General features: G+C 41.5%; 1 protein-coding gene across 2 annotated transcripts; it reads left to right on the plus strand.

Annotated features, from left to right (window-relative positions):
- The first annotated feature begins 11,662 nt into the window (after positions 1-11,662).
- On the plus strand, positions 11,663-24,642 carry opn4xb (opsin 4xb). 2 transcript variants are annotated; one of them, XM_030415816.1, is made up of 9 exons: positions 11,663-12,604; positions 17,239-17,372; positions 17,494-17,697; positions 18,009-18,180; positions 18,681-18,842; positions 20,218-20,325; positions 20,456-20,618; positions 22,113-22,259; positions 22,423-24,642. In XM_030415816.1, exons 1-9 carry the CDS (start codon positions 12,438-12,440, stop codon positions 22,828-22,830), a joined length of 1,665 nt encoding a protein of 554 aa, XP_030271676.1. In that variant the 5' UTR covers positions 11,663-12,437; the 3' UTR covers positions 22,831-24,642. The 2 variants fall into 2 exon arrangements, with proteins under 2 accessions (XP_030271676.1, XP_030271677.1); XM_030415817.1 differs by having other exon boundaries at positions 22,511-24,642.
- The last annotated feature ends 1,706 nt before the right edge of the window (positions 24,643-26,348 follow it).

A 26,348-nucleotide genomic window follows, 5' to 3' on the forward strand; every position in this document is an offset into this window, starting at 1 on the left:
ACACATGAACACGAGCATTGAACATTGTTTGTGTACGCAGAGTTTACTAAAAAGAAGGTTTTTTGGACAACTCACTTTAACAGTAGCACCTCTGGCGCGCCGCCATCACGGCAGACAAAAAGTGTCGATCCCCGAGTGCGACCTAACAGGCAGGAGGTCCACCGTTACTCTCCTGCCTGTTAGGTCGCAATCGGAGATCCAGCTCCAACGGTGAGTAGTTCAAAAACCCTCTTTTTAGTAAACTCTGTGTACACAAACAATGTTCAATGCTCGTGTTCATGTGTAGAGACCCTGGTGACACTACGAGCAAAGTTTCATGTTGTGTCGAGCCTTCTTAGTGTTTTAAAAATAGCAATTTTGATGCAAGCGTACCAGTGCCCCTGCTGCACCCCATTGAAAATTAGCTCACCCGAAAACGAAACTACGGTAAATCTTAAAAGTGCCTCTTTCGTTGTAATTATGCTTTTACACGAAGGTTTGACTCATATTCAATCACAAATAAAGCCTCGGTTGCTTTTTGGCGAGAGTTTCACTTTAAAAAGAATAAGTCCTGAAGCATTTTCAACAAATGTATCAGGTCCCCAAAGCCTTTCAGATCAGAATGTGGAATGTGAATGAACATGAGTGACATATTCCACCCCCGGGCGAGAAGTTGGGTTTGACCGCCCGCTCTGCAAAACGTTCATGCATCTTATGTTTGTTAAATATTTGGTCAAGCGTAGACAGTAGGAACATGTTGATGTAGCATCTGAGATGGCAGCTTTAAAGCTTTAAAGGAGCAATTCGTGAAGCCTGGATGATCCAAATATCTGTAAAGGAGGATTACTTTTGGGTGGAACAGAACAAGCACGCGGTAACCTACACGGCAAAGTGTGCACATCCCAAACATACTACTGCTCGAGCCTTAATATCCTCTTTGATATCTCAATCATCAAGTTGAGGAAGTGTATATAGGTGTCGCAGCTGGTTGTAGGTGAGTTTGGAAATGTACCTCGACAGGCTTGCCGTCACATCCCATCGCAAGACAATGAAATAGAAATGCATTGAATAAAATTAAAATTGATTTGCAACAATCTGCCATCATATTCTTTTTTTTTTTAAGTTAGCATTGAAGGAATGTTTGCTGTATGTTGAATTGGTACACTGTGAAAAACTAGCTTGCCAATACATCCTTAACAAATAGCCTGTTAATTAAATAACTTTATGTTTTTTTTTAGGGCAAGCTCTGTCTCATTAATCATTATGATATTTATTATAGTAACATTTTACTACAAGAAACTATATTATATGGAGGATTAAAACTGCCAAAATAGAAGATAAATAAATAAATGGCTCAATAAATAGGTAAATATCCCATTAAAAGCATTTATTTATGTATTACCTTGCAAAATGCAAAAGACACAGAATACAGAAAGAAATACAGATGTAAATATGTTGATACATAAACTTAAATATGTATAAATTAATAAACAAGATAGGAAATTAAATGGGAAAGTCAATCAGTATGGGGATTAATACAAAGGTAAATAAATACAGAATCTAATTAAAACTAAAATATAAATTTTTGTCCCATTTTATTCTGCCTGCCTTACTTCTAACATCATTTATTGGTGCATTTAATGGCATTTTTTTTTTTTATCGAGTCACTCATTTATTAGTTTAATTGAAATTTTGGCATTTTGTGTCCTCCATAAAGTCAATTTAAAACATAGCTGCAACAAAGTAGCTGTTTCTGCCTCGTACATCACAGAGGAGAGGCAGAATGCTCTGAGGGTTGTTTTATATTTAAAGAGGCAGATGTACATTAAATAACAGCGAAACACATCAAATCAAACATCTGTCCTAACACCAAAGATCTTTGCACAGAAGAAGAAAGTGACATTTTACAACAGAGGTCAACAAGGGGCCAAGAAAGTGGACTATTGAATAATTCTGCTATGATCAAACAATCAGAATGTAAAAAAAAAAAAAAAAGGAAAACAAACAGCAGAAAAACAAATCTGCATATCCAGTTTACAGCCACGACAAAACCAAAGAGCGATAAACATCAGTACAGTGAAGCACAGCTGTGATACAGAGAGGATTTGAGTGTCAGATGCATGAAAACAAGAGAAAAAGTGACTTTCACACCTTCAGACTTTGATCGACCCTCATCAGTGTAGGGGTCACCGTCCTCTGCTGTCATTATGGATTCGAGGAGCTGTTGTGCAACACCGCAGAATTTATTTCGGATCCCAATGCACAAACCTGCCAGTACACAATGTTCAAGGTAGAAGAATGGTCTGCACACAAAGGGACTTATTGAACTCCTGTATTTTTTCTTTCTCTACAATTATTGTATTTTTAAACCCTGTCAGGATTGACAAGGTTTGCTCTATCCGGAGGTCCTTTCAATCACAAGCGAGGCTACAAGATTTGACATCATATTTCAGTAACACTGCGGTCGTGTTGTGACATCCGTGTGACTGTGACGTTTTTCTATTGTGCTTTGAAAATAGAGTCGTTCGGTGCATTATTTTGTTCCCGTTATGTAACCATTTATGGAACCGGTAATTAAGTATTTTTACCAGGACGCGCTGGATTTATCGCTTTCTTCTGTGTTCCTTCTTGACTTGAAGGTTAGGACAGTATAACACATTTATGTTTGAAATGGTTTTATTTATGTGAAGAAAACAGTAAATCCATGCAGCAGGGGAAATATAACTGAAAATAACACCTTATCACCTTTTTTTCATTTAAATGGTGACTCGTGAATTTTACACATTAAAGTGTGTTTACAGGTCATTGGCGACACTGCTGAATATGTGAAACAAGTATGATGTAATCTGATAAATTGCCTCCAATGATGTCACTCAAGTTGCATTTTGGATAATGTAGGCACCATGTTTTGAAAAGTAGTCCACTGGTCTTGCACTGCACTGAGATATCACCTTTAATATTCCAAATTCTCTTCGTCCTTTAATTATGCAACTAACATTAGTTAGTTTATTAATCGTTCCTGAACCGAACCAAAGTAGTTTTGGTTGTAATAAACCTTTATTTTTAGAACCAGGCATTATACGTTTTACTATCTTGGCTGAGGAACCAGAGCAAAGTGCAAATCTGATGCTAGATGAGTATGTAGAGCGTCATAGTTGATGCATTTGAAAAGTTGGGCGTAAGAACATGTTTTCGTGGTTTATCAAAATAAAGGTCTTCTGACATTTTCATGCTCTTATTGAGGCGACATTTTCATATGTTTTTTTTCTATGCAATGACCCACTTTTCATAACGTGCCACGTCTTGCAGAAAACAAATTTCACATTTTCACGAAATGTATTTAATGTTCAGTTTGAGTTCAGTGGGTTCTTCTGGAAAGGAAAATTAGGAGAGATGATGCCACCCAAACAGATTTCCAGAATGTAGAAGAGCATGACTGCTGTTTCTGGCAAAGGGGAGAGAACAATTATAGACATTTTCTGAGCACGAATAGCAGAAAAATGAGCCCTTTTCTATCTGGATTATGAACAAATATGTGTGCAAATATCTGCATTTATATATAAAGAACTGGGACCTTAAATCCAGATGTATTCTGGTCATCTATCCAGACTCATTTGAGTTAACATCTTGCGCTGCCTGTCCCCTGATCACTGTTCAGCTGTGGTTTCATATATTGAAGGACATTGTCTTGCTTCAATTCAGCACACAGCCCCGTTATATTACTGTAATGTAACCATGGCTTTGTGTGTGATGTAAGCTGACGGCTCACACGTAACCTACATCTTGTTTTGTTTTTTTCCTGTATGCAGCCGCAATAACATTACCGCGTCTTATCACCGCCTCTCGTCCACACTGCCAGAGATCTGATGACACATTTTAATTGAGGGTGGCCGAGTGTGACTCAGTGGAAATTCATATTGAATTTGATTCGATTGCTCTCCTGCGTTACAATTCAGGAGTCGCTACACGCACACACCGACACACACAAAAACAAACGACGAGCCCTCATCTCTCTCCCCTCAGTGTCACAAGCGTGTCACTCCAGGACAAACGCTTCTCTGCGCCTGAAACCAGTTACATCAAACTCCAAAGCCGGACTAATATGCTCGAGATTCAAGGTGTTTCATTTAGATGAAACCGTTTAATAATATGGAGGTCATCCATATTCATATTTCATCCGCACACCTGCCGTATTAAAATTCACTCGCGATAACAGTCCAGTGTGATAACTAATGGGCTCTCAGTTTGGTTTTTTATCTAATCATGCTGTAAGTTTCCTTTTTTATTAATGCTGTTATCAGAGCAGTTACCTAACCTGTACCCTCACCCTAATCCATTTTCTCACTCGGAACATTAATATTGATTTGAATACCATAACAAATCATATTACATACACCAGGGTCACCACAACCTCACCCCGCTCTAGTTTGAGCTAATAGCGCATTTGCATCTTTAGACTCTCAGCTATAATTAAGCTTCAACCCGAACACCACATCTTTAAATGAGCTCACTGACTCGTTTCAGGACAAAGGCTTTTTTTAATTTAATCCAAAGAAAGCAGTGGCAATGCAGAACAAACTTTAGGAACAACATCAGAGATGACAGACTCCGGATTCATTGTATTCAGGGTTTGCGGTTGCTGTGGAGAACTGGACTGGAAATAGAAACACATTTGACATTCATTAGACACATTAAACTAACATGAAAATGGATTTGAGCCCTCGACTGGCTTTCATTTCTTAGCACTGAGTTATTCTGCCAACTTGGAGAGCCCGGAAGCTTTGATCAGAGGAGACGGATCATCTTTGTGCACCATTCTGCTCTTTTAAGAAGCGAGACACTGTCGGACTCCCCCGTTCCCTCATGTTGGAAGAAACGTCGCAAAAGTACCACCAAAATCTGGTGAAGTGTCCTCCGGGGTATAAATGTATCACAACCGTCTGCGAGCTGGTTCCCTTTCTATGAAACAAGAGGATGTTCTGTTGCACCAGCATCCCCCCGTTCCCCCGACCTTGAGGAGATGGATTTGTGAGATCATGCGATCTTGTGATTCATCTCGCCAGGCTTCAAGATAAGTGCCTGTGACCAAACCGCAGTGGTTCAGACCGATCAGCCGCTCACTCAGGGTGGTTTAAGTGTGAATAGCCGCGAGTGAAACAGCTGTTTGTCTGAAAAAAAACTCAATGGATGCTCCTCGAGAGGTTAGCATAGCTGCTTAGCATCTGTTGGATGTCATTGGAAGTCTGTCAACAGGCTTCAGGAAGTTCATGCTACTGATCTGATTGGTTGAAGTTAGCCCATGACAGATATAGTGACAGACAGATTTTCAACTTCCTGTTTTCAAAATGTTTCTGGAGGAGGGAAGGACAGTGTTTAGTCCGGTCGAACAGGTGTTAATGTTTCACCTACCTCACTTCTGAGAAAAAGTATTCTTGAAGTGAAGGTTGCACTGATATGCAAAGATCATCCGAGAGCATCTTTTTTCTTTCATTTGATCTCAAATTAGTTACCTGCTCTGTTTCTCACGACCAAGAAACTTTTCAAAATTGTACTGATATAACAATGTTTTTCTGGAATCAACTTTAACGTGAACTCGCAAGATATGGGCCGACACAGAAGACACAACACTCTGTTGAAAAACCATTGTACTGTGACGGTGCACGGGAAATAAATTAGTTAGCGTGTCACCCATCAATGATTCAGTCGTCAGCTGGAACAAAACACGACCACTCAGCAAAGAATCGAGAGAAAAGAATCTCAGACTCTGCTGTGACGTACGAGCCATAAGGCTTTTTAAAAAGTGACTTTTTCCTTTAAAAAAAAAAAAAAAAATCATATATCCTGTGATAAATGATTAAAGAGTACAGTCCGTCTTCCCGGAGAAATGTAAATTTAAGCAGGTGAGAGCCGGAGAGGACACGTCACGTCATGGCGCCTGGTCTTTGTTCAGATTGAAAAAGCTTCTTCCTCTTAGTGTCATGTTCACACCGCTTGTTCCTTTACGTGTAAGATAAATAATACATTCACCCTACAGACACCAGCGAGGAGGCGTAAAACGCTGGACAGAGAGACGGACCTTCTCTTACCACCGTTCCGTGAAAATTAATCATTATTTTTCCAAAGCATGACATTTAAATGTTCTCGGAAAGAGATTATTTGATGTCGTTATTCTTGTTGTGTGACTCAGCAAATCTCTTTTTTTGGAAACAAAAGATTAAACAAGGCAGAGACATAATCAACTCTTGTTATGACCCACTCAGAAATACTTGTAAAGGAGGCACTAATCCTTTAAGCACAAAGATTACAAATGTGTATGAACTTGGAAAAAAGGGGGATTTTTTTGCCCTGAAAACCTTTTTCTGATAAGCACTAAATCAGCGGCTCGGGAGAGGCACTGAAATAAGATTGGGAGTGCTGTTACTCATGCTTTGAATGTGAATGAACGGGGCACGGCAGAGCAGACTGTTGTCATAAATCAATCCCTCACTCGGAGGACGATTTATACTCAAAGATCGAAGCTCCGACACGCCCTCTACACACAAAAGAAATTAAATCATAAAGATGCAGCATATGTGAACTTCAAAAGACTATAATATTCCGACAACAACCAGAATATTTCATTGTCGTGACATAAATCACTTCACAGCTTCTTCTTATGTCCTCCTGCCTGTTTCTGATGCCGGCAGTGTTCGCTGATATTAAGGAGAACGTGAAGAATCGGACCAATAATGGTCGAGTGTCCGATTCTGGGAATCATCGCCACATCCGGACACGTACTTTCTTCCCTTTTTCAGTTGTCAGATCGTCATCGTCTGTTCCTCTGTCCTGCATCTACTGCTTGTGTCTCATCAATAGTCCAGCTTTTGTTCCCTGTGGCTTTTGTTTTCAGTTGTTATTGTATTTCTCCTTAGTTTTTTTCAGATTTGCCCGAGCCTTGCCTTTTCTCAGTTTTGCTGCCTGCCAGCAATTGTTCTTTGGATTTCAGCTTTATTTTCTTAAAGCTTTTTGTTTGTTTAACCTGAGTCGGTGTCTTGCACTTTGTGAAAATCCCGACAACAAGTGAAAGAGGGAAACACTGACTAAATACACAGGGACTAATAAACCAATGAAACACAAGTGAACAAAGAAAACAGGCAGTAAAAATACAAAGACAGGAAGCTTAAAACAAAGGATGACACACGAGGAAACTCCTTTCACATAAAAACAGGAAGTACCTGAACTAAAACACGAGACCACGACGCTCATTTCCTGTCATTTTTATTACATTAAAAACATTTCAGAACACTCCAAACTTTTGCCAAAGACCAGTTTGTCCTTTCATATTTCAGATCTTTGCAATGGTAATTTAATCCCCCAAAGAGGAGAGGAAAATAACAAACACGATCTGCTAATCGAATGAAGCGCAGCTATCGACAGGGTGGCTTTTATTTTTCTGGGCCACAGTAGCTGAGCAGAGCACCGTCTTCTGGGTTAATGCGAGGTCCACCTCTCTGACCGGCGGTAGATACGGCAGGGTGGCGAATCAAAGTAAATTTAAAGAGAGAAACGTCTGCGATGATACATCCTTATCTTCTGCTTCTCAGAGAAGCCAGCTCTCTCTCAGTCTGGCCACAGGTACTGTCCCTGCCTGTCCTCGGGATGTGTTTGCTGACGTTACAGGTGCCGAGCTGAACATCATGTGAAAATGAAACATTTCCTGCCTATCTGTCGTCTGTCGGGGCTGTTGGACTGATGCCGCGTGTCAAAAGTGTGCCTGTCTCGTTTGATTTTGTCCCCTTTGTTTCATATCAGTCGCTGTAGATATTATCAGCTCGGTCCCTCTTAACACCGGACTTATAGCCACCATAGACATACATTATAAATGAACCCGGGTTGATAATGCATCCTGCGGTCTTGTCCATAGCTTTTATGGTGTGTGTTCTGTCTTATTTAATACGTAACAAAAGACGCGGACGTCTGCAAAGAAAGGAATTGGGGCATCTTTTCAGACCAGCGCTGCCTCTGAAAGCATTTCGACGAAGTACATTAAAAGTTCCTTAGAGTAGGATAAAGTGTAAAGTGACTGGGTTAGCCTGTATGATATTTAATGCATAACTACTGTAAAATAATATTGCATTACAACGGGCAGGACGCACTCGATCCCTGCAAGTGAAACTATGACGGCATGAGCTTTGTTTTGCAGTGAATACTTTCCTTACTCTCATTCTCTTTTCACAGTCGGTGTATGTGTATTGTGTGGTAATGTGTGTATCTCTGATGATCAAGTTAAGCTGTCACTTATTATAATAACAAAAAAAAAACACATCAAATTAATTAAAGTCCTGAGAGGGAAGATAAGAGAGGGGGAGAGATGGTGAGACGGGCAGAGTCCCACTGTGTCGGTGCGTTATCGACTGAAATTCATTCCACTTATCGAAGAGCATGTTATGACCTGTTTTTTCCACATGGTTTGATCTATAACCTAGATTTCCAGTATACTGGTTAACGGAAAGCCAGGCAGACAGTAAAGAGGCTTAACACATGCATTACATGTGAGCGCTGTACCATATCCATCGTTTCCTGTCGGAAGCCAAACCTGCACGCCGCTGCAGCGACTGACATCCACCTGAAACAGCGAGGGAGCGCGGGGACAAAGATGGCTGTCTGGTTTAACTACCGCTGACTTATCACGTCATGGATGCTCATCCCACCAGCATATTTAAAGCAGCATTAAGTAGAAATTGGCATTTTGTAACGGAAAGAGACACACTGACGCGAGGCAACCGACGTCACGTTACAATCCGCTCATGTATGTAAAAGTGATTAATACACGTAGATTACTACCAAATGCTCAATAGAAGTTAGAGTGAACTGATAAATGCCACCATCAGAGCATTTGTATGTATTCGCGATAAGTCACGATTGACTTATTACCTCTATTAAAGGTTGTTTTCTTTAAGTCAGTTTGTTTATTTGTGTAATGGACGTCTTGAATTGGAATTGAGTGGCGATTTAGGACATGGGTTGAGGAGCATGTGATCAGGTTTTGTGCTGTTCTTCCATGAAATACTGCACTTACCTCTGGCACATTCATCCCACAGTTTATTTCTAAGCTTTCAGGTGATCAAGGTCTGTAAAACCCACGTCCCAAACAGGATCCAACAGTGAGTCGGTCATCATTCCTGAAGAGGACGCTTCAGGGCTGCTGATGGAGCTCTGCTCAGTAGCCAAACTTATGTAGGGGAGTATTGATCTCCAGCTGACTCATGTGCCCGAGGACGCCGCCCTGGTCACGTTGCCTCAACCACTCAATAATAATTAGTCTCTTTCCACCTGTGTGTTTCTGTGGGAGGGGGATCCAAGTCAATGATGTAAGCACCAGTGCCACGAGCTGGAGCTGGAGCTGGCCACCAACAGTAATTGACTCATTGACATGTGGAATACTGACCTCCAATGTGCAGGTCATGCTCTGTGATGTCTCACACCCCTGATTTGTTTTTCCATCAAGACAAGGTCATTTGACCAGATGGCGTGGAGTGTGGCCGCACATAGTTTGAATGAAGATCAGGGAAGAGAAATTAATCCGTTTTTTTTTCTTTGCTCAGTGCTAGAAGACCTGAGAGATTCTAAATAAACCTCAACCATCAATGAATGTTCAAGTTTTTCATGTAGAGCGCATTTTTATGACATGCGATATTCACTCAATTATGTACCGTACATTCTCATGTGTATGAATATGTTTTGTAAAGTAAAATCTAACCCAGACATTATAGTCAACATACTGTAAATTCTAATTGCATCTTTAAAGTTGGATTTGAAGCGTATTTCCGCGGCTACCTGCTTACATCTGTGAGCGCTGTCATCTCTTACAGTGCAGAACAGCTGTACGAGGAGGATGACTTAGCGCTTTCATCTTTCACTAATCCGTCTCTAACTCAAGCTTCTTGCACAGGCTGTATTAACATGACAAGTAGCCCTGTAGTCGCAGTCAGTTTGGAGCGAAACAACATCTGAATTGACCTAATTTCCATCATTAAAACTCCACCAGCCTTGTTAAAATGTGCATTTTTTTTCTCAAGTTGATTCCTTTATAAGCTTACAGCATTTCACAATAAACAGTATAATCTCAGGATCAAAAAATGAGAATTATACACCAAACAAATGGAGCGATAGATGCCATGTTTAATATTCCCCTGCTGTGCTGACATGTGAACAAAAACACAACGGCTGTGATTAGATCCTCAAGGCCGGAAGGACCTTACAGCAGTAATCCCTGAAAACATCTGCCCATTTGTGCTATGTGATACGGTGCAAAATTACATACACACGCACGCACACACACACTTGTAGATCATCGTATAAATTCTTATTCCAGGCAGATCAAACAGTTGATCCACATGCATGCACAGTGTGCAGATTAAGGCTATCCCTTGCTGTAGGGGCTTAGTTGACATCTCTGTCTAAGCCCTGCATTCTTCACCTCCCTCTTTTCCCTTCATCTCCTTTCACAAACATGTCCAGCACCATAAAAAGCAATGACCAGCACATGCGGCTGGCTTCTGACCCGCGTCCTGCCAAAAGTCATGAGCGAATCTTTCAGAGAACAGAGGGGATTTATTTTGTCCCTACTTGCTCCCCAAACACAGATCCTGACTCATTCATGACCGTTATTAATCAAAATATACTCACTGTAGACGGTATGCGCACTATCTCAGGTATACATTGTGCATCACAACAAAGTACCGTCTATCATGTCTATATCTGCAGATTACTTATATTCCATTATTGGTGCTAATATGCATGCATTGTCATTATGTTCCAGTATTGCAACAATACCGTTCTCCCCGTCCGAACCGCTAACTGCACTGCTAACTCCAGCTGCTGTTAGCTAAGTTAACAGTGCAGCTAGTGGCTGGGACTGGCAGCCCATCGACTGGGGGCATGTAGGATTTTGGGACTTGGATGTCCAGGACTAGCTGGTTAGCATACTAGATTCCGTAGATACTTCTGCAACGTTAAACATAGAGATCATAATGTTAAAAAAATGCTATTTCTTCAAGGTCTGATGATAAGCGGCTTGTTTTGAGCATGAATTACATATTACACCTTTAACTCTTTCAGTGTTTTGCACCAAAGAGAACAAACGTTATTGTTATTCTGGATCTATCTGCCATCTACAGCTGAAGGGAAGCTATATGAAACGCTGGAGTGTCTCATTCTGGATCATGATGTGCGCCGTGTGAGTCAGAGCTCTGTTTAATCAGCTGTATAAGTTGGGAAAGGGAAGACCAATTAGTCTCCTTGGCTCCACGAGTGATCTTAAATCGTCTGTGCGTGTTGTCCTTGTGCAACGTGCATGAGTGCCCGCATGCCTGCGAGACGTTTTGCAGGCATTGTCTGCAGTAATAAGATGCAAGACTGGCAGGAATCAATAGACATGAAAGGTGACCTGTGCAACGTTGTGTGCGCGCCGTAGCCGACAAAGTCAGATGTGCTAAAAAGGCTTTTAATACTGGGAGTGTTAGTGAACATCATGTCCGTTATGTAAGAATCTAGTAGTTAAAGCTCAGGGCTGGGCCATATTATATGAAGGGCAGGGGTGGGAGAGAGGGAGAGGCGAGGAAGGCAGAGTGTTTGAAGAGAGAGAGAGAGAGGATGACAAGGGGGGCAGGGTTGAGAGAGCAGCACAGAGCAACATGGGGCAGTGAGGGAGGGACACATGGAGAGAGAGAGAGAGAGAGAGAGAGATGAGAGGTTTGGCGTCTCTAGTTGGCAAGATAATCTGAGACAGGCCACTGATTCAGAGCTTCGTGCACAGCTGGTGTGATGGGTGAAGAGGCTGCAGGCTAACCACTGAGTGGACGGACAGTGACAATGTGCAACGAGTGCGGGATTTAATACACTGGAGAACATCCACAACTTGAGAGTATCAAACAAGAAAAGACTGGAGATTGCAGGAGGACGACTGAAGTTTGTGAGGTGCACACCAGAGAGGAATTACAGAAAGGATGTTGCTTCCAAAGATAATCCCGAGATAACCAGTATGTGAACGGCTGTGGATGTCTTCTAGCGTCTTACACTGCTGGACAGAGAAGGAATAGAGGAACAGAATTGTTAAAAGTGTTAAATAATCCACTTCATAGCAGATACCTTCTGAATAGCGTTCAAAACTTGGTGACATATTTTTGTGGGTCACCCTTTTCGCTCTTGCATCTTTTTCTCCTGAAGTAGACATTTGGACTTGGTTGGTTTGGTGGGGAAGACCTTTTCCATGATGGGAGGAAGGATTACCCTTAGAGACAATCATTAAAGTGAACTTTGAATGATTAACATCTAAAGAACATCCTGTGCTTCTGCCTTGCGTCCCTTCTGTAAGTGATACGACCATGAAGGCCCGACACTGGCAAAGCAGAGTGGATTACAAACTGGTGAGCCCACTGCATTGTTCCAGGTTTGCAGTCCGGATGGGGCGTTGAACCATGTGGTCCACTGAGAGCATGGAGCCGGAGAAAGCACACACCCAGAGCAGCTTCTTCAACAAAGTGGATGTGCCTGACCATGCTCACTACATTGTCGCCCTGTTCATCTTCGTCATCGGGACACTGGGCGTCACTGGTAACGCGCTGGTTATGTTCGCCTTCTACAGGTGGGTTTGCATGATTGTTTTCTTCGCCCCAGATTTTTACTTTGAGTCATTGTGTGCGTGTCAATTCCTTTGTTTCATCAGACTGTCTTTTCCATTTTTATGATGGGTGTCTCTTTTAATCAGAGCCCTAAGGAGATGTTATAATGACTTAGAGATGATATGATCTCGGGGGGAGAGAGAGAGATAGAAAGACTGTCATACTACGATATCTACAGCCTAGGTGAGCTGCAGGCTTTGATTGTTAGAAATGTATTAAGCCTCTTTTTGCTCTCTTAAATTTACTGCGGAGCGAGTCTTTTTTGTGTATGTGTGTGTGTCTCCAGAGGATTAAAGGGGGTCTCTACCAGTAGACTAATCTTTGCATCTTAGTTCCCGGGTGAAAGATGGTTTGAGTTTCACGGCAATAACACAGATTGTGATTTGCATCACTGGACATCTCTGTCCCGTGTCCTTGAAATGACCCGAGGTACTGTATAGATTCTGTTCCATTTTGAATAATATGGAACTTTCCCAGACTGTTTGGTGCAGATTACTTCTTTACAGCAGATGTAAGGTGATGATTGATATAAAATCACAACTGAGGCCACAACAAAGGTACTCTTTGTGCTTTTGCACAAATTAACATATTATGCAATCTTAAAATCTGCCCTTATAGTACGCTTTTTATAAATCATTGCTGTCGCCAGAATAAATATTCACAACGTACGTTGCTGCAAACCACAGTTCTGTCAAAGCATTACTTTTGATTTCGGATTGATTTGATTTAGGTTAATTTTTACGGTGTGAGCAACACTGTGCTTACATTCTGGTTAGATTTTGGATTCCCTAAAAACTTGTATGCCACCCTGGGGCGGTGCCTTACATCCTGCGTGTCACAGAATGTGCGTGATGCGTGTTCTCGCCGTATCACATTTGGTCTCTCGTCACTTGCAACATCAAACAGAGAGGATTTTATTTTTGGTGATTATTGCTGCTGCTGTCCCATTTGAAACCATTCGTGAATGTTGACATATTATTTTTATACAGAACGTTATATTTTCTAAAGCTAAGCGACCTCATCAAGTAGTTTTATTACCTAAACAAGCTCAATTTAACAATGCTTCATTAAGTAAGCTTTTAAAAAAAATACTATATCAGCCTACAGAGCGACCTTTCCAAATGGTTTTCCAGCAGAAAACTTCTCATGAAACCACCTCCCATGCACATGAATGAGGTTAGATATAAAATTATTGAAAAACATCTTTTAGTAGTCAGAGCTGAGACTGTCACGGAGATTGCTGAAGCATGCAGTGTTGCAATCTGGATAAAAAATCTGGGCCAAATGTAATATTTTTAGGGAGTCGGGATTAGTTTTAGGCATGACAAAACACTTGGGTAGGCTTAGGGAAAAGACCATATTTTTGCTTCTATCAGCACAAACTGAGCGGGAAAAAATGTCCTGATTTCTGGTTAAAATTGTCCTGTGGTTTCACACTTAACATTGGACACATATCAACCCATACTCTCATACGTGTCTGGTGTTTCACTCACTTATCATGCCTCTGCCGTCCCCTCCACCTCAGGGCATGAAAGTCAGCTCATATCCATGTGATGTAACCATGATATGAAACATGTTAAAGGACTGTTGATATGATGAATATGACATGGACAAATTTGAATGTACAGTGCCTATAAAAAGAATTCACCACCTCAGACGTTTCCCATGAAGCTTTGACTAGTGAAGTACCCAGAAAAAAGTTGTTGTATGCAGTCTCTCCCATCGCAGCTACTGAAGCTTTTAACTCCTTCGGAGCAGTCATAAGTTTCTTGGTGGCCTCCCTCACTAGTCTCCTTCTTGTACGGTCACTCAGTTTTTGAGGACGACCTGCTTTAGGCAGATTTACACATGTGCTGTATTCCTGGAACTTCCTGGAAATGTTTTTGTAGCCAACCCCTTTTCATGGAGTTGCAAGGATTGTCTTTGGTCTTCATGGTGTAATGGACCTTCCAGACACAGATGTCTTTATACTGTCACTGCACTCAGGTGATTTCCATTTCACTGATTGTGAGACTACGAGCACCGATTGGTTGGACCTCTGTCTAATTAGGTCAGTCACTTTAAAGGGCATGAATACTTATTTTACATTACACATTTTTAATGAATTGACATTCATTACACTTGGTAGAAATCTGTTTTCACATCAACATTAAAGTAAATTTTTTGTTTTGTATATTTTATTGTATACTGACCTTGATTCCATTTATAAAAGCAATAAAAGGGGAACTCATCCAAGGGGTGAATACTTTTTATAGGCACTGTATTTGTGGTTTGCAGAAACATAAAAAATATTTTTGCAACTGTGCTGTTTAGTTTTAAACCACTTTAGTACTCTATGGTTTGGGCTCAGAACAAACAGTGTGGTAACACTTACTGCTGTCTTGTAATGAGTTAAAAAAAATAAAAATAATAAACTCTGACATATGTAGCCAAAACAACAGCTATGTGTAGGATAAAGAATGTAATTACTTATAATCACAAACAACTGAGACAGTTATGACTAAAAGCTCAATAAAGGCATTGTGCATTTTTCAATAAATTCAAAGTACAATCCATTTAGGGTAACATGCAACCAGTACAATCAAAATTAAAATCACTGTTAAAATGTGACTCATTCAGTAAGGTGAGGGGCTTTACTTTCTTTGACATGTCAGGGAGGTCATACTTGCTTTTTGTGTTGTGCAATTTGGACTAGCAGTGACCTCTTATTGTGCTACTGAGGTTTACTGTGTCACAGGAAAACTGGGTCAGAGACTGAAAGTGTGTGTATGTGAGTGTTTGTGTGTGTTCTGGGGATTGTCAAGGGCTTTAATATTCCATCTGCCCATCACTGTGCATAGATTAGATGGGTTCTCCATTGTGTTGCTTTGATAATGCTGTTTACTGAATCAGAAATGTACATGGCGTTATGGGTTCCAAGAACATTCATTCACACTCAAACACACACACACACACACACACACACACACACACACATGCAGAGTGAGGGAAAGCGTGTGGAAGATAATTGTTTTTCAAGTGAGATGACACCTGATAATGATGATTTTCTAGTGATTGATGTTGTAATCTGCACATACACGCACAGACACTTGGTCTCACACATACATTGATACAGCAGTGATGTAACAAGACGAACACACACAAAGACAGACACAAACATATTCACCACCGAAAAATTGATTGTGTGGTCCTAAATCAAGGAGCAGACACTTTTAATTCAGGAGACGCAAAAACAGAGCTGAATCAATAAAGAGCCGTGGAGGAAGACAGCAGGTCAATATGCTGCTTAATCAAGCTGGTATGAACGCAGGTTCACAAAGAGTTGACCAACACAGGAAAAAGCTTGACTCTGATCAATGCTGACAATTTAATACAACGTGTATATTGAGTCCCACATTCAAACAAGATGAGACGTACAAGTTGAGCCAAACTCGTATGATCTTATTATTGATCACAATCATAATGCGTATTTGCCTACATCTAATTAGTCCTGATGAGAATTTTTACCACATGAGGCTCATATTAAAGAATACATGTTTGAAAGACTTTTGGTGTAGAGTTAACTGAGTTTGTTTGTTAGAACTATATTCAAAATCTCTACAACAAACATAACTTGCTTATTAAAATGATGGTATTTTGTGACAGAATGTATTTATTTATTCATTGGCTGTACAAATGTAGGCTGTAGCTCAGATCAACACTCATCACACAATAATGTGCCAATCCAAATGTCACTTTATCCACAGAATCATCACTTACCAGTCACTGATAAAAACTTAATTTTTTAAAGGTTAATTAAACTCGTCATTTTAAAACATAGGGTTGTTCAATGAAATGCACCTTGCAGTGGATACTTCTGTATCTTTTGCCAGATGGCAGCAGGTGAACAGGCTGTGGGTGGGTGTTGTCTTATAGTATCCTTTGAGCTCTGTGCAGAGAACTCACCTGACTGATGGGCCACTTTTACTGATGATGCTCTGTAAATGGGTACCAGTGATGGTCTGGGTGGATCTATTCACCCACTGTAGAGACTTCCTATCCTGGGCCGTGCACAAACATATCAGTGTCAGTTCCAGATGTTTCCAATCTGGATGCTTTCTATCTCTCCTCTGTAGAAATGTGGCTCTGGAATTTAGCCTTCTTAACTTTCCTCATGAAGTTTTCTGTGCTGTTTTTATACCAGGGTTGTGATGTGTGAAGACAATGACTTTCATTGTGTGATGTTGATTCTGTTCCTTTGATGTAGAAAGTCGTCTGTGTCTTTGCCTCCTTTTTCCCAAAAATCAACAATCAACTCTTTGGTTTTGCCGACGCTAGATTAGTAGCGGTACACAGTTTTCTGTGCACCACTCTGCAAAACTGTTGGTCTCCTCCTGATATGAACACTCACCAGTGTTTATGATTTGTCCGATGACGGTGGTGTTATCCAGATGGCTCGCAACAGAGTTCTCTTGATGTCTGGGAGTAGAGTCATGGGTGTATAGTGTGAACAGGAGGGGGCTGAGCACACTGCCCTGGGGGACTCCATTGTTGAGCACTAGCGTAGTGTTCACACGAACCGTAACACTTCCCTCCCTTGCCCTGTGTGTCTTTGCAGTAACAAGAAGCTTCGGAACCTCCCAAACTACTTCATTGTGAACTTGGCGGTTAGTGACTTCCTCATGGCTTTCACGCAGTCGCCCATCTTCTTCATCAACTGTCTCTACAAGGAATGGGTGTTTGGAGAGATGGGTAATTCTCTTTTTTGCTTTCTAATACAGTACACTCAAGCACAGATCATATACCCTTAAGTCAAAAACATCCTGCTGTTGTTGCTGTTGAGTTACATGTTTGTATGTGTTTCCGTTGATAGGATGTAAGATGTACGCGTTCTGTGGCGCCCTGTTTGGCATCACCTCCATGATAAACCTTCTGGCCATCTCCATCGACCGTTATGTTGTCATCACCAAACCTCTGCAAGCCATACACTGGAGCTCCAAAAGAAGGACCACTCTGGCCATCCTCATGGTCTGGCTCTACTCTTTGGCTTGGAGTCTTGCTCCTCTAGTCGGCTGGAGTGAGTTTCCTTTCATATTCATCCTCTTTCACATGCCACAGAAGCGCCGCAGCTCATAAATACTGGACATGCAATGTGGGAGTTAAACACAAACATTCACATGACCTGTTCTTGGCTCCCAGCTATAGAAAAACTGATACAGGGATTAATCAAATGTATTCTCCATTCATCCTGTTCACCTTTGATCTTGATTTACTGCTCCATAGGCATTACATCAAAACAACAGCAAGGTCTCATGTCAAACAGCATGCAGACATCTACTTCCTATGGGCTTAATAGATTGTATGCTGTTTGATCTTTTCTCCTTTCAGGCTCCTATATCCCCGAAGGCCTGATGACATCATGTACATGGGATTATGTCACGTACACATTGGCCAATAGGAGCTACACGATGATGCTGTGCTGTTTTGTTTTCTTCATTCCACTGGGAATCATCTTTTACTGCTATCTGTTCATGTTTCTGGCTATACGGAAGACTAGCAGGTACTTCAACTTGTCAGTGTGCTATTTGTGCTTGTGTCGGTGTAGATGCATGAAATATATATGAGTTTGGATAACACTTCAAGAATTCAAAATTGCCTCTGTCAAAGAAAACCATATGAATTTTGTATGATTTGCTTTCTCTTTTTTGTTGCTGTTAACAACACTCAGAAGGACTTTCTCAACAATCTGAAAAAGGGCTATCTCTATATAGGGTTTTTTTTTACCTCAAAAGATGAAGTATGGTGAGAAACTTGATGTACTTTTGGATGCAGGAACAAATAGTGCATCTCAGGAAACTGCACAGCCTGCATACTGTCCGACTGCCTCAGGGCACTGCTGTTTTAGACTAAAGATACAAACTACAAACTTCAGCTACTGTCACCACTGTCCGGATCTGATCAGTTGACAAACTCTCCTGTATCATATGAGCAACCTTAAGTTAGTTTTAGGGGGGACAGGCTCTCTCTTTAACTGCCCCCTCCGTCCTGCTCCACCTACAGGGAAGTGGAACGTCTGGGGACTCAGGTGAGGAAATCCACCCTGATCCAGCAGAAGTCCATCAAGAGCGAGTGGAAGTTGGCAAAGATCGCCTTCGTTGTCATTGTGGTGTATGTCCTCTCCTGGTCACCGTACGCCTGTGTCACGCTGATCTCCTGGGCCGGGTAAGACTGATTTCATAGACAAACAGATCTTCTAATACTAATGATACATTTTTAGATTGCATTTTTTATCTTGTAGATGTTCTCCATGCTACGTTGTAACAGGGACCGATTACTGTAGAAGTTATTGGGTTAAAATGCTTTTTTCCCATTGGTGACACTTCTACTGTGCATGCACAATTTTCCATGACGCCAGCTTCTTTGGTTTTTCTTTGAAGATGGGTGGATTGAGAGTTTACTTCCCTTTAGCCTCCTTCATCCAAAATAACCCTTTGACTCATGCTCAGACCCCGTTGGCTCACACAAAGCCATATCGAACCAAAGATTTTAGAGAGGGAATGAGTCCCAAAACTCTGAAACAAGTAAGCATTTTAACGCTTCCTGGTCCCTCTTTCTTGTGTTTTCTTCTTCGACATAAAATGTGTTAGTACATACACCAAGTTTGAATGTGTATTAGAGTTATTACGTGTTGGAACATACATGAAAGCACACAACAACCTCCGAGCTATAGCGAGCTACACGCTACAAATGTCAAATAACTCTTATCCTTTTAGCTTACGGCACAAACGTAAACCAGCTAGCAGTTGTTGTCTTTTCTTTTGCTTGGATTTAGTCATTTTAATGCCAGGCCTAGCCTCCCCATATAGTATGTAAACCAAGTTTCCACTGACGCTATTTTGCAGCTGCACCGTCCGAGAAGATAGTGACTGGTTTAAAGACATGCAAACAAGCAATACGAGAATGAAATGACATTTCTCCAGCACTGACACAGTTCTTTGGAGACAGATCTGTCTGACTCTACATTTGTGAAGATTATCTCGCTGAACAGAATGTTTAGGTAAACAGATCTGATTTTCTGCAATAATCCAATAATTTAAAAAATCCCATAGGCATATTTGTTGATGTGTGCTGGCAATGTGGATTTAAAACCTCCCCAAAATGGTGCTTAATGTGTCTTATATAACGCTGTGTCCCCTAGAGGCCACCGACCGCTGGATAAGTGACATACAACAGACGGTGAAGTTGCTCAGATGTCCTCTGCTTATCACAACATTTGCTGAACCACATGTCTCTTCTGGGAGATACGATGTAGGATGGGGTGTAGTTACATAACTTTGAAATCACATCTTTTCCCCTGCTCGTTCACAGGGGAAAAGGTAGCTTTGCACACACCCGCACGATCAGATGGACTTATCCACCCATCTGTGACAGATGGCACATTTTGGCTTATCCCTGACCCAATATGCCCCCTCGTTATATTACAAAATATAGAGAAACATATCTGGAACTTTGAGTCGTGACAGGCACTCGGTGTTTGTCACGCTACAAGATGAACATGACGAAAAGTTGTGATTTGCATTTCTCCGTCTCATTTCAGGTACTCCAACATCCTGTCGCCGTACTCCAAGGCTGTCCCTGCAATCATAGCAAAAGCCTCCACCATCTACAACCCTTTCATCTACGCCATCATCCACAACAAGTACAGGTGAATTATTCAAATCAGTGTCATTCCATCGTGCTGTCCTGGGAGCCGTCGTTCATCACATCCAGCTATTTAGTAATTAAAAAATGAAGTCTGTCTCTGGTTGTTTGTCTGTGGCTGCGTACTTCGTCAGGATGACTCTGGCAGAGAATATCCCCTGCCTTCGCTTTCTGTCTCCGGCTCCTCGAAAGGAATGCATCTCCTCCTCCATCAGTGAGTCGTCTTTCAGGGACTCCATCATCAGCAGACAGTCCACGGCATCAAGGACTCACTTCATTACAGCCTCCAGTGATATGGTGATATGTTAAACTGTATTTTCTTACTTCATAAGACTCTTTAAAGACTCTAATCTGCAAAAAAATATCTACTTTTATTCCACTCTATCTATTTATCTTATATTTATACTTCTATATTTAAAGAGAAATGATCCAATTTACAGCACTTACATTACCTACAACTGATCATTTGTACCATGCTCTAAAATCCCTGTGTTCATTATATGTGTTCAATATATGTGCTTAGGCTCAGCCTAGTATCTTGCAAAGGCAGAATCATCTGTCCCAGCCCGGCTCAAAAACTGCCTTCTAGTGCAATTCAGACGGCGTTATGTTGGAGCCGGTATTCCGGACTTCCAATCTAAGTGCGTCCTGGTGCATTTGCTCAGCAGAAACATGAACGCCCGCATCAAACAGATGTTTATTCGGCGAGCCTGTGAACTTGAACACCAGCAACTACGGCAGCTGTTACATCAGATCAGCGCACTTAAAGAAGGAGACAGCAGCAGTCGGCTCGCTCCTCATGCTCGCAAAAAGACTTCTATTAAGCATAAAATCAACTGAGTGGAGGGAAAAAAATTGCAACCACAAAGTTGTGGCAGCACGAATCCCAACACGAACACGACATAAAGTAAAACGTGATGAAAAGTGATGAATGCACATGACAGTTCATTGAGGTGGAATATGAGCACGATGTTGATGAGGTGTTGAGCGTCTGCGGCGTGGGGAAGGATTCTTTAGGGATCAACGGCTGGCAGACACCCAATAAGAAAGAGAGGGAAAGACAGAAGAAGAGAGGGAGAGGCCGGGGCGCGGGAAATGAAGCGCGGCGAGGTTTACACAGGCACATGACAGGAAGGGGAGAGACGGAGCTGTGGTCCTGCTCCTGAACTTCAGCTTAAGCTTTAATCCCCGTTTATGTCGGTGAAGTCGGGGGTTGGTGTGGCCGGAAATTTTCAACTGGGAATTCCAACTTGGACGACTCTGGGAAGCAAAAGACGACACGTTTGCAAAGAAGAAAAGAGTTCATTTAGAGGGGGAAAAAAAACATAAATCAACCAAAGTAACAACAGATTAAGCTGGCAGAAGGCTGCCTCTTGTCGACCCGGCACAGAGAGAGAGAGATGCAGAACAATTTGTTGGTTGAGCATACCGGGCCCAGGTGTAGCTCATTGGCTGACGACCCTCCATTCAGCACCTGCGACACAAAACGACCAGAGCAGCGAGGACGGACAGGCACGGACACAATAGTGCCTCGGTGCAGGGGTCGTCACAGCTGTAACAAAATATGTCTCAAAGAAAAGGATGCTCCGGTGGCTCACTATATGCCATCTGTCTCTCTACCCCCTTTCCTGTCATTTGAGCTGTTGGTGTCAAAGCACCATGATGTAAAAAGAAAATGTCAACCTTCCCAATCACTTCCTGCATGTGCGAAAATGTAAAGTTGAGTTCACAGTGAATTATTTCTTCGGTTCAGGTCAGGTCAGCTCACACTGGCTCTGTTCTGCCCTGCAGGTGTTTAAGGATGTAGAGATGGAACCTCTGGGCAAGAAGTCAGGTGATTCCTTCAAAAGCATGTCGTCGTACAGTCAGTCTTACAGAGGCATGTCCCGAAAGAAACGCTTGGAGCGGAGGACTGCCAACATCCGTACAGCAGAGAAGGTGAGAAAAAAAATGTAGTTTTTATTATCGTGTGTGCTTGAAAGGTCGTTGAATCATGCTACTTTTATTTGCCTGCATGTTTTCATGCATTCGTTAGCTTTTTGTTTGTTTCTTTCTGTGTCTTTATGTCTTTTCTTTTAAATTTTTTTTTTAACATTGCCAGCATCCGTCTGCCATGAATGCATCACCGTGCGCCTGTGAGAATGAACTGGTCTCCAGCTCTCTCACCATCGCCACTCTCCCCTTGCTAGTTCTTACCAGGAAGCGCAGCCAGAGTCTGACCAATGAGATTTCGGACGCGCGGGAGAAGAAAGGCGGCATCAGTAATAAGCTGAGCGGCCACAGGAGCGACTCTTTTGATTCCCTGAACTTTGGAAAGATCCCGTCCGCCGCTTCCCGGTCGCCTCAGAGTGTGCCGCGCATAATCGTCATCAGTCCCACGTCTGAAAGCAGCCTCATCAGCCACGACAGCGCCTGCTTGGAGGACAGTGTTGAGTCGATGGAGGGCAATGTTTTTGTCAGCCTGAACTTCTCATCAGAAGTCTTTGAGGCAGTGGAGCTGCTCTCTTGACCAGCTGGACCTGCTGGACAGTAAATACCCCTGTACTGTACTGTACTGTACTGAATATTATTTATTATACCGTCGGACCACAGAGCACAACGCACTCTTCTCTACAGGCCCAGACTGGTTTTGGATATAGAACTTTATGTTAAAAGTCATGCCACTCTGCTGCTTTAGAAAAACTTGAGTGCAGAAGAAAAGTTGGTGTGGCAAATGAAACAACATGACCTGGTTTTGGTATGCAGTTTGTCAGACTCTGGCGGGGACAAAGATGCCCCGAGGGGGGAGCATGAGCTGCAGCATATTTTTGTTAGATCCCAAACAAAAAGAAATGTCAAGTGCAGCAACATATTTTTCATGAGCGTGGCGCCCATCCTTGACAGACTGGATTCTTAGTCCGTGAAGCCCGTGAAACTGTGACGCTGACGTTTGGGTCAAACTGTTTAAGCTCATTTACACGAAAACTTGATGGATTCGCAGCCGGAGACCGAAGAGAAGACTGAGATGAGATCAGTTTAGTTTGGGGTTAATGCTCTCCTGCCTACTTTGAAGTCAACGTGTTAAAAAAAAAAAAAGAAAAGAAAAGAAAATTATAAGTAAATTGACAACAGGTATATATTAAAGGAAAAGTTCACCCCATAATGAAATTATTATTATTATCTACCCATCCTCATGCATATGGAAAGTAGGGTGACATTTCATACTCCTCAAAACCTTTTCTTGAGTTTCACTGCAAAACACATTTGCTGCATTCTTCTAAACAACTTAAGTAGATGCAGACTTGTTTTAAAACAGCTGATCAAGCTCCCTGACACTATTTCTGCTGCTTTTTGAGCCGAAAGCTTTACTGTACTGTAGATGCTAAGCTGTTAGCGTGCACTCTGTCTGAATCGGGTACACGTGCTCTACCACATGTCGAGGGTTTTTTCAAATCCATTTGGGATCGCACAGCTTCAGGAGACATTTTTATTTCTTTTTGTTTGTTTACATTTTAAAACAAGTCCCCATCTACTTCAGTTGTTTAGAAGAATGCTGATACACTGTTTTGCAAACTACAAAACGTGAGTTGATAACGACTCAATTTAGATTTTGGGGAATCTCAAAATGGCAAAAAAGAAGCAAGATTTAAAGTCTTAATGTCACAAAAAAAAAAAAAAAAACTGGGTCAAAAGCAAAGCGATAACTTGAGGTTGAGAGGATGTGCGTAAAGTATATTCTGTACATTATATTCTCGTCTTGTGGTAGTAGCTCCTTTAGGCAGTGTGGACCTCCCCGGACAGTGCTGTAATGAAAAAGAGAGAGACGTGGTCAAGTGTGTCTCAATGAACACAATGAACTTTTTTATTTTACATTTCCTCTGTGGTGACTTTTATTACGTCTTGCTCAGTATGTTGACAAAGTGCTTCGTCCCCCTCCGGCTGTTCCTGTTCACATAAAAAAAAAAAAGAAGACTTATTGTTCTATTTTTGTTGCTTGTGAATACTACGGTGTTGTTGCCTGTGATCTCAGTGAGCGTGTGCACATAGACCAAAGATGTTAACTACAGACAGAGGAGTGTGTTTTTTTGTTTTGTTTAGATGGTGAATTTATTGCACTTTTCAAAAAAAAAAAAATAATCTGGCGTATAACAGAATCCCTCCAGTCAACCAATGGAAACTCTTCTTGTTGCTAAATGGTTAATTGTGGCATCCCGACATGTCTGTATCATTTGTGTTTTAACATTTGATACTCTAGTGGTTTTTAACAATATAACGATGAGGAACTGTTGGTGTGGCACTATTTCATGTTGCTTCATGTGCTGATTAAACATTGTGAATTTACCTTTGGGTATATTTTCATGAATCAAAGATGAGAACACGTGAATATACTGATTTTTACTGACTGCAAACCCTCAGATTTCATTAGGGGACATCTGTTGAATTCTTCCTCTCTGCTTTCCTGCTTCTGCTGATCTTTCCAAATCAGTTTAGGACCCCGGAGCATCCGGTGACTTGGGATTACACTTGACGAGCTGTTTGAAGCCATTTAATGCTTTATATATTTTTTTACATTTCAAAACAAGTTCTTATTCACTGCAGTCCTTTAGGAGAATGCTACAACGCTGTTTTGAATTTCCAGAAATGTTTTGTTGAGTACAGAACTTCACTGGACTTTCCGCTGACATGGGGTTGAGTAATGACTGAATTTAGATTACCGGGTGGAATTGTCCTTTAACTACGGTGAAGGTAAGGTATGGCTATTCCACATCAAATAATTCAGACAGTCTGAGTCCCACAATTGACAATAAACGACTGTGTACAACAAGATTATTTGGGAATCTACTAGTTCTTTTTTTTTGTCTTCATGGAGAAAACAGCCAAAAACCTTCTGGCTTTAAACTGTTTTTAAATGAGTCACGTATGATAGTTTCACGTCTGCCTCAGAAGATAATTCTAACTAAAGAAGCTGGAGGTTTAACTTTAAGGTATCTTAAATTTGTCAGCATGAATGTTTTGAGAGGAGTATGAGCCTGAAGATAATACATGAGGTACATTGAACCATCATCAGTGGCTGACATTTGGTGCAGCTAATTCTGGACTGTAAAATGCCCGATGGATGAGCAGGCAAGAGTAATAATAAGATCCTCACGGGCTCATTGAAGGTCACTTATTATTATTTTTTCTATTTTACCATCTTAGCCAGTGTGTTATTTTCATTTATATTTTTAGAGTTATTACATGTTGAATTAAACAGATAGGAGGAGCCAGTGATGTTTGTGTTTAAGCAGGAGATAAATTGTGACATTTAACATCATTAATCCATCTTCTTCCTCTTTCAGTTTCTCTGGTAATAGGTGTGACTTTCTACAGATTTGCTTCAGTATTGAGGAAAAAGACAGAGAAAATATATGGCAGCATGTTTGTTACAGGCTTCCTTGTTTTCCTGGCTTTTCGTCAAGGTTAAACATTGATACAGGTCCAAACATAATGAATTACACAATATAAATATAACTTGTCACACAGTAGAATCATTTTCAAAACTCAACATGAAATGTGCATCAAAACACTGCTTTTCCGCAACGGCATGTGACATTTATCTCTATAACATCTTGCATGGGAACGCTACGACTGTAAAGGTCAGGTCCCTAGTTGCATGTTCAGTGGCTGTGTCCCAATTCAGGGGCTGCATCCTTCGAAGGACCCGGCCTTTGTAGCCTTCGAAGGCGAGTCCTTCAGAGAGACCTTCGAGGGCCGCGTCAACCATTGTTAAATGGGACAGTCTTGCCTGCGGAGCATTCCCTGATTGCGTCACCAGATGTTTTTACCCTTATGTCACGATTTCTGCCACCCAGGCCCGCGAAAGTGACGATCTACGCCACGTTATGCCGCCATTTTCGTACTTTCTTTCTTCTTTTTCATGCACAGAAAGAATCTTGGGATATAGGAGGCCGCAAAGGATAGTGGCGGTACATCCTCCAAAAAGAGGGAAAAGAAGTTTGTGGGGTGCATTTGGAGGAGCCTTCGAATAATGACAGCCTTCACACAGCA

Source organism: Sparus aurata, chromosome 5, assembly GCF_900880675.1.
Source record: "Sparus aurata chromosome 5, fSpaAur1.1, whole genome shotgun sequence".
NCBI lineage: Eukaryota > Metazoa > Chordata > Actinopteri > Spariformes > Sparidae > Sparus > Sparus aurata.

Coding starts and splice junctions, on each gene's coding strand:
- opn4xb (XM_030415816.1), top strand. CDS start 12,438: ATGTGGTCCACTGAGAGCATGGAGCCGGAGAAAGCACACACCCAGAGC. Junction 17,373..17,493: donor ATGGGTGTTTGGAGAGATGG/GTAATTCTCTTT, acceptor TTCCGTTGATAG/GATGTAAGATGTACGCGTTC. Junction 20,326..20,455: donor ATCATCCACAACAAGTACAG/GTGAATTATTCA, acceptor GTACTTCGTCAG/GATGACTCTGGCAGAGAATA.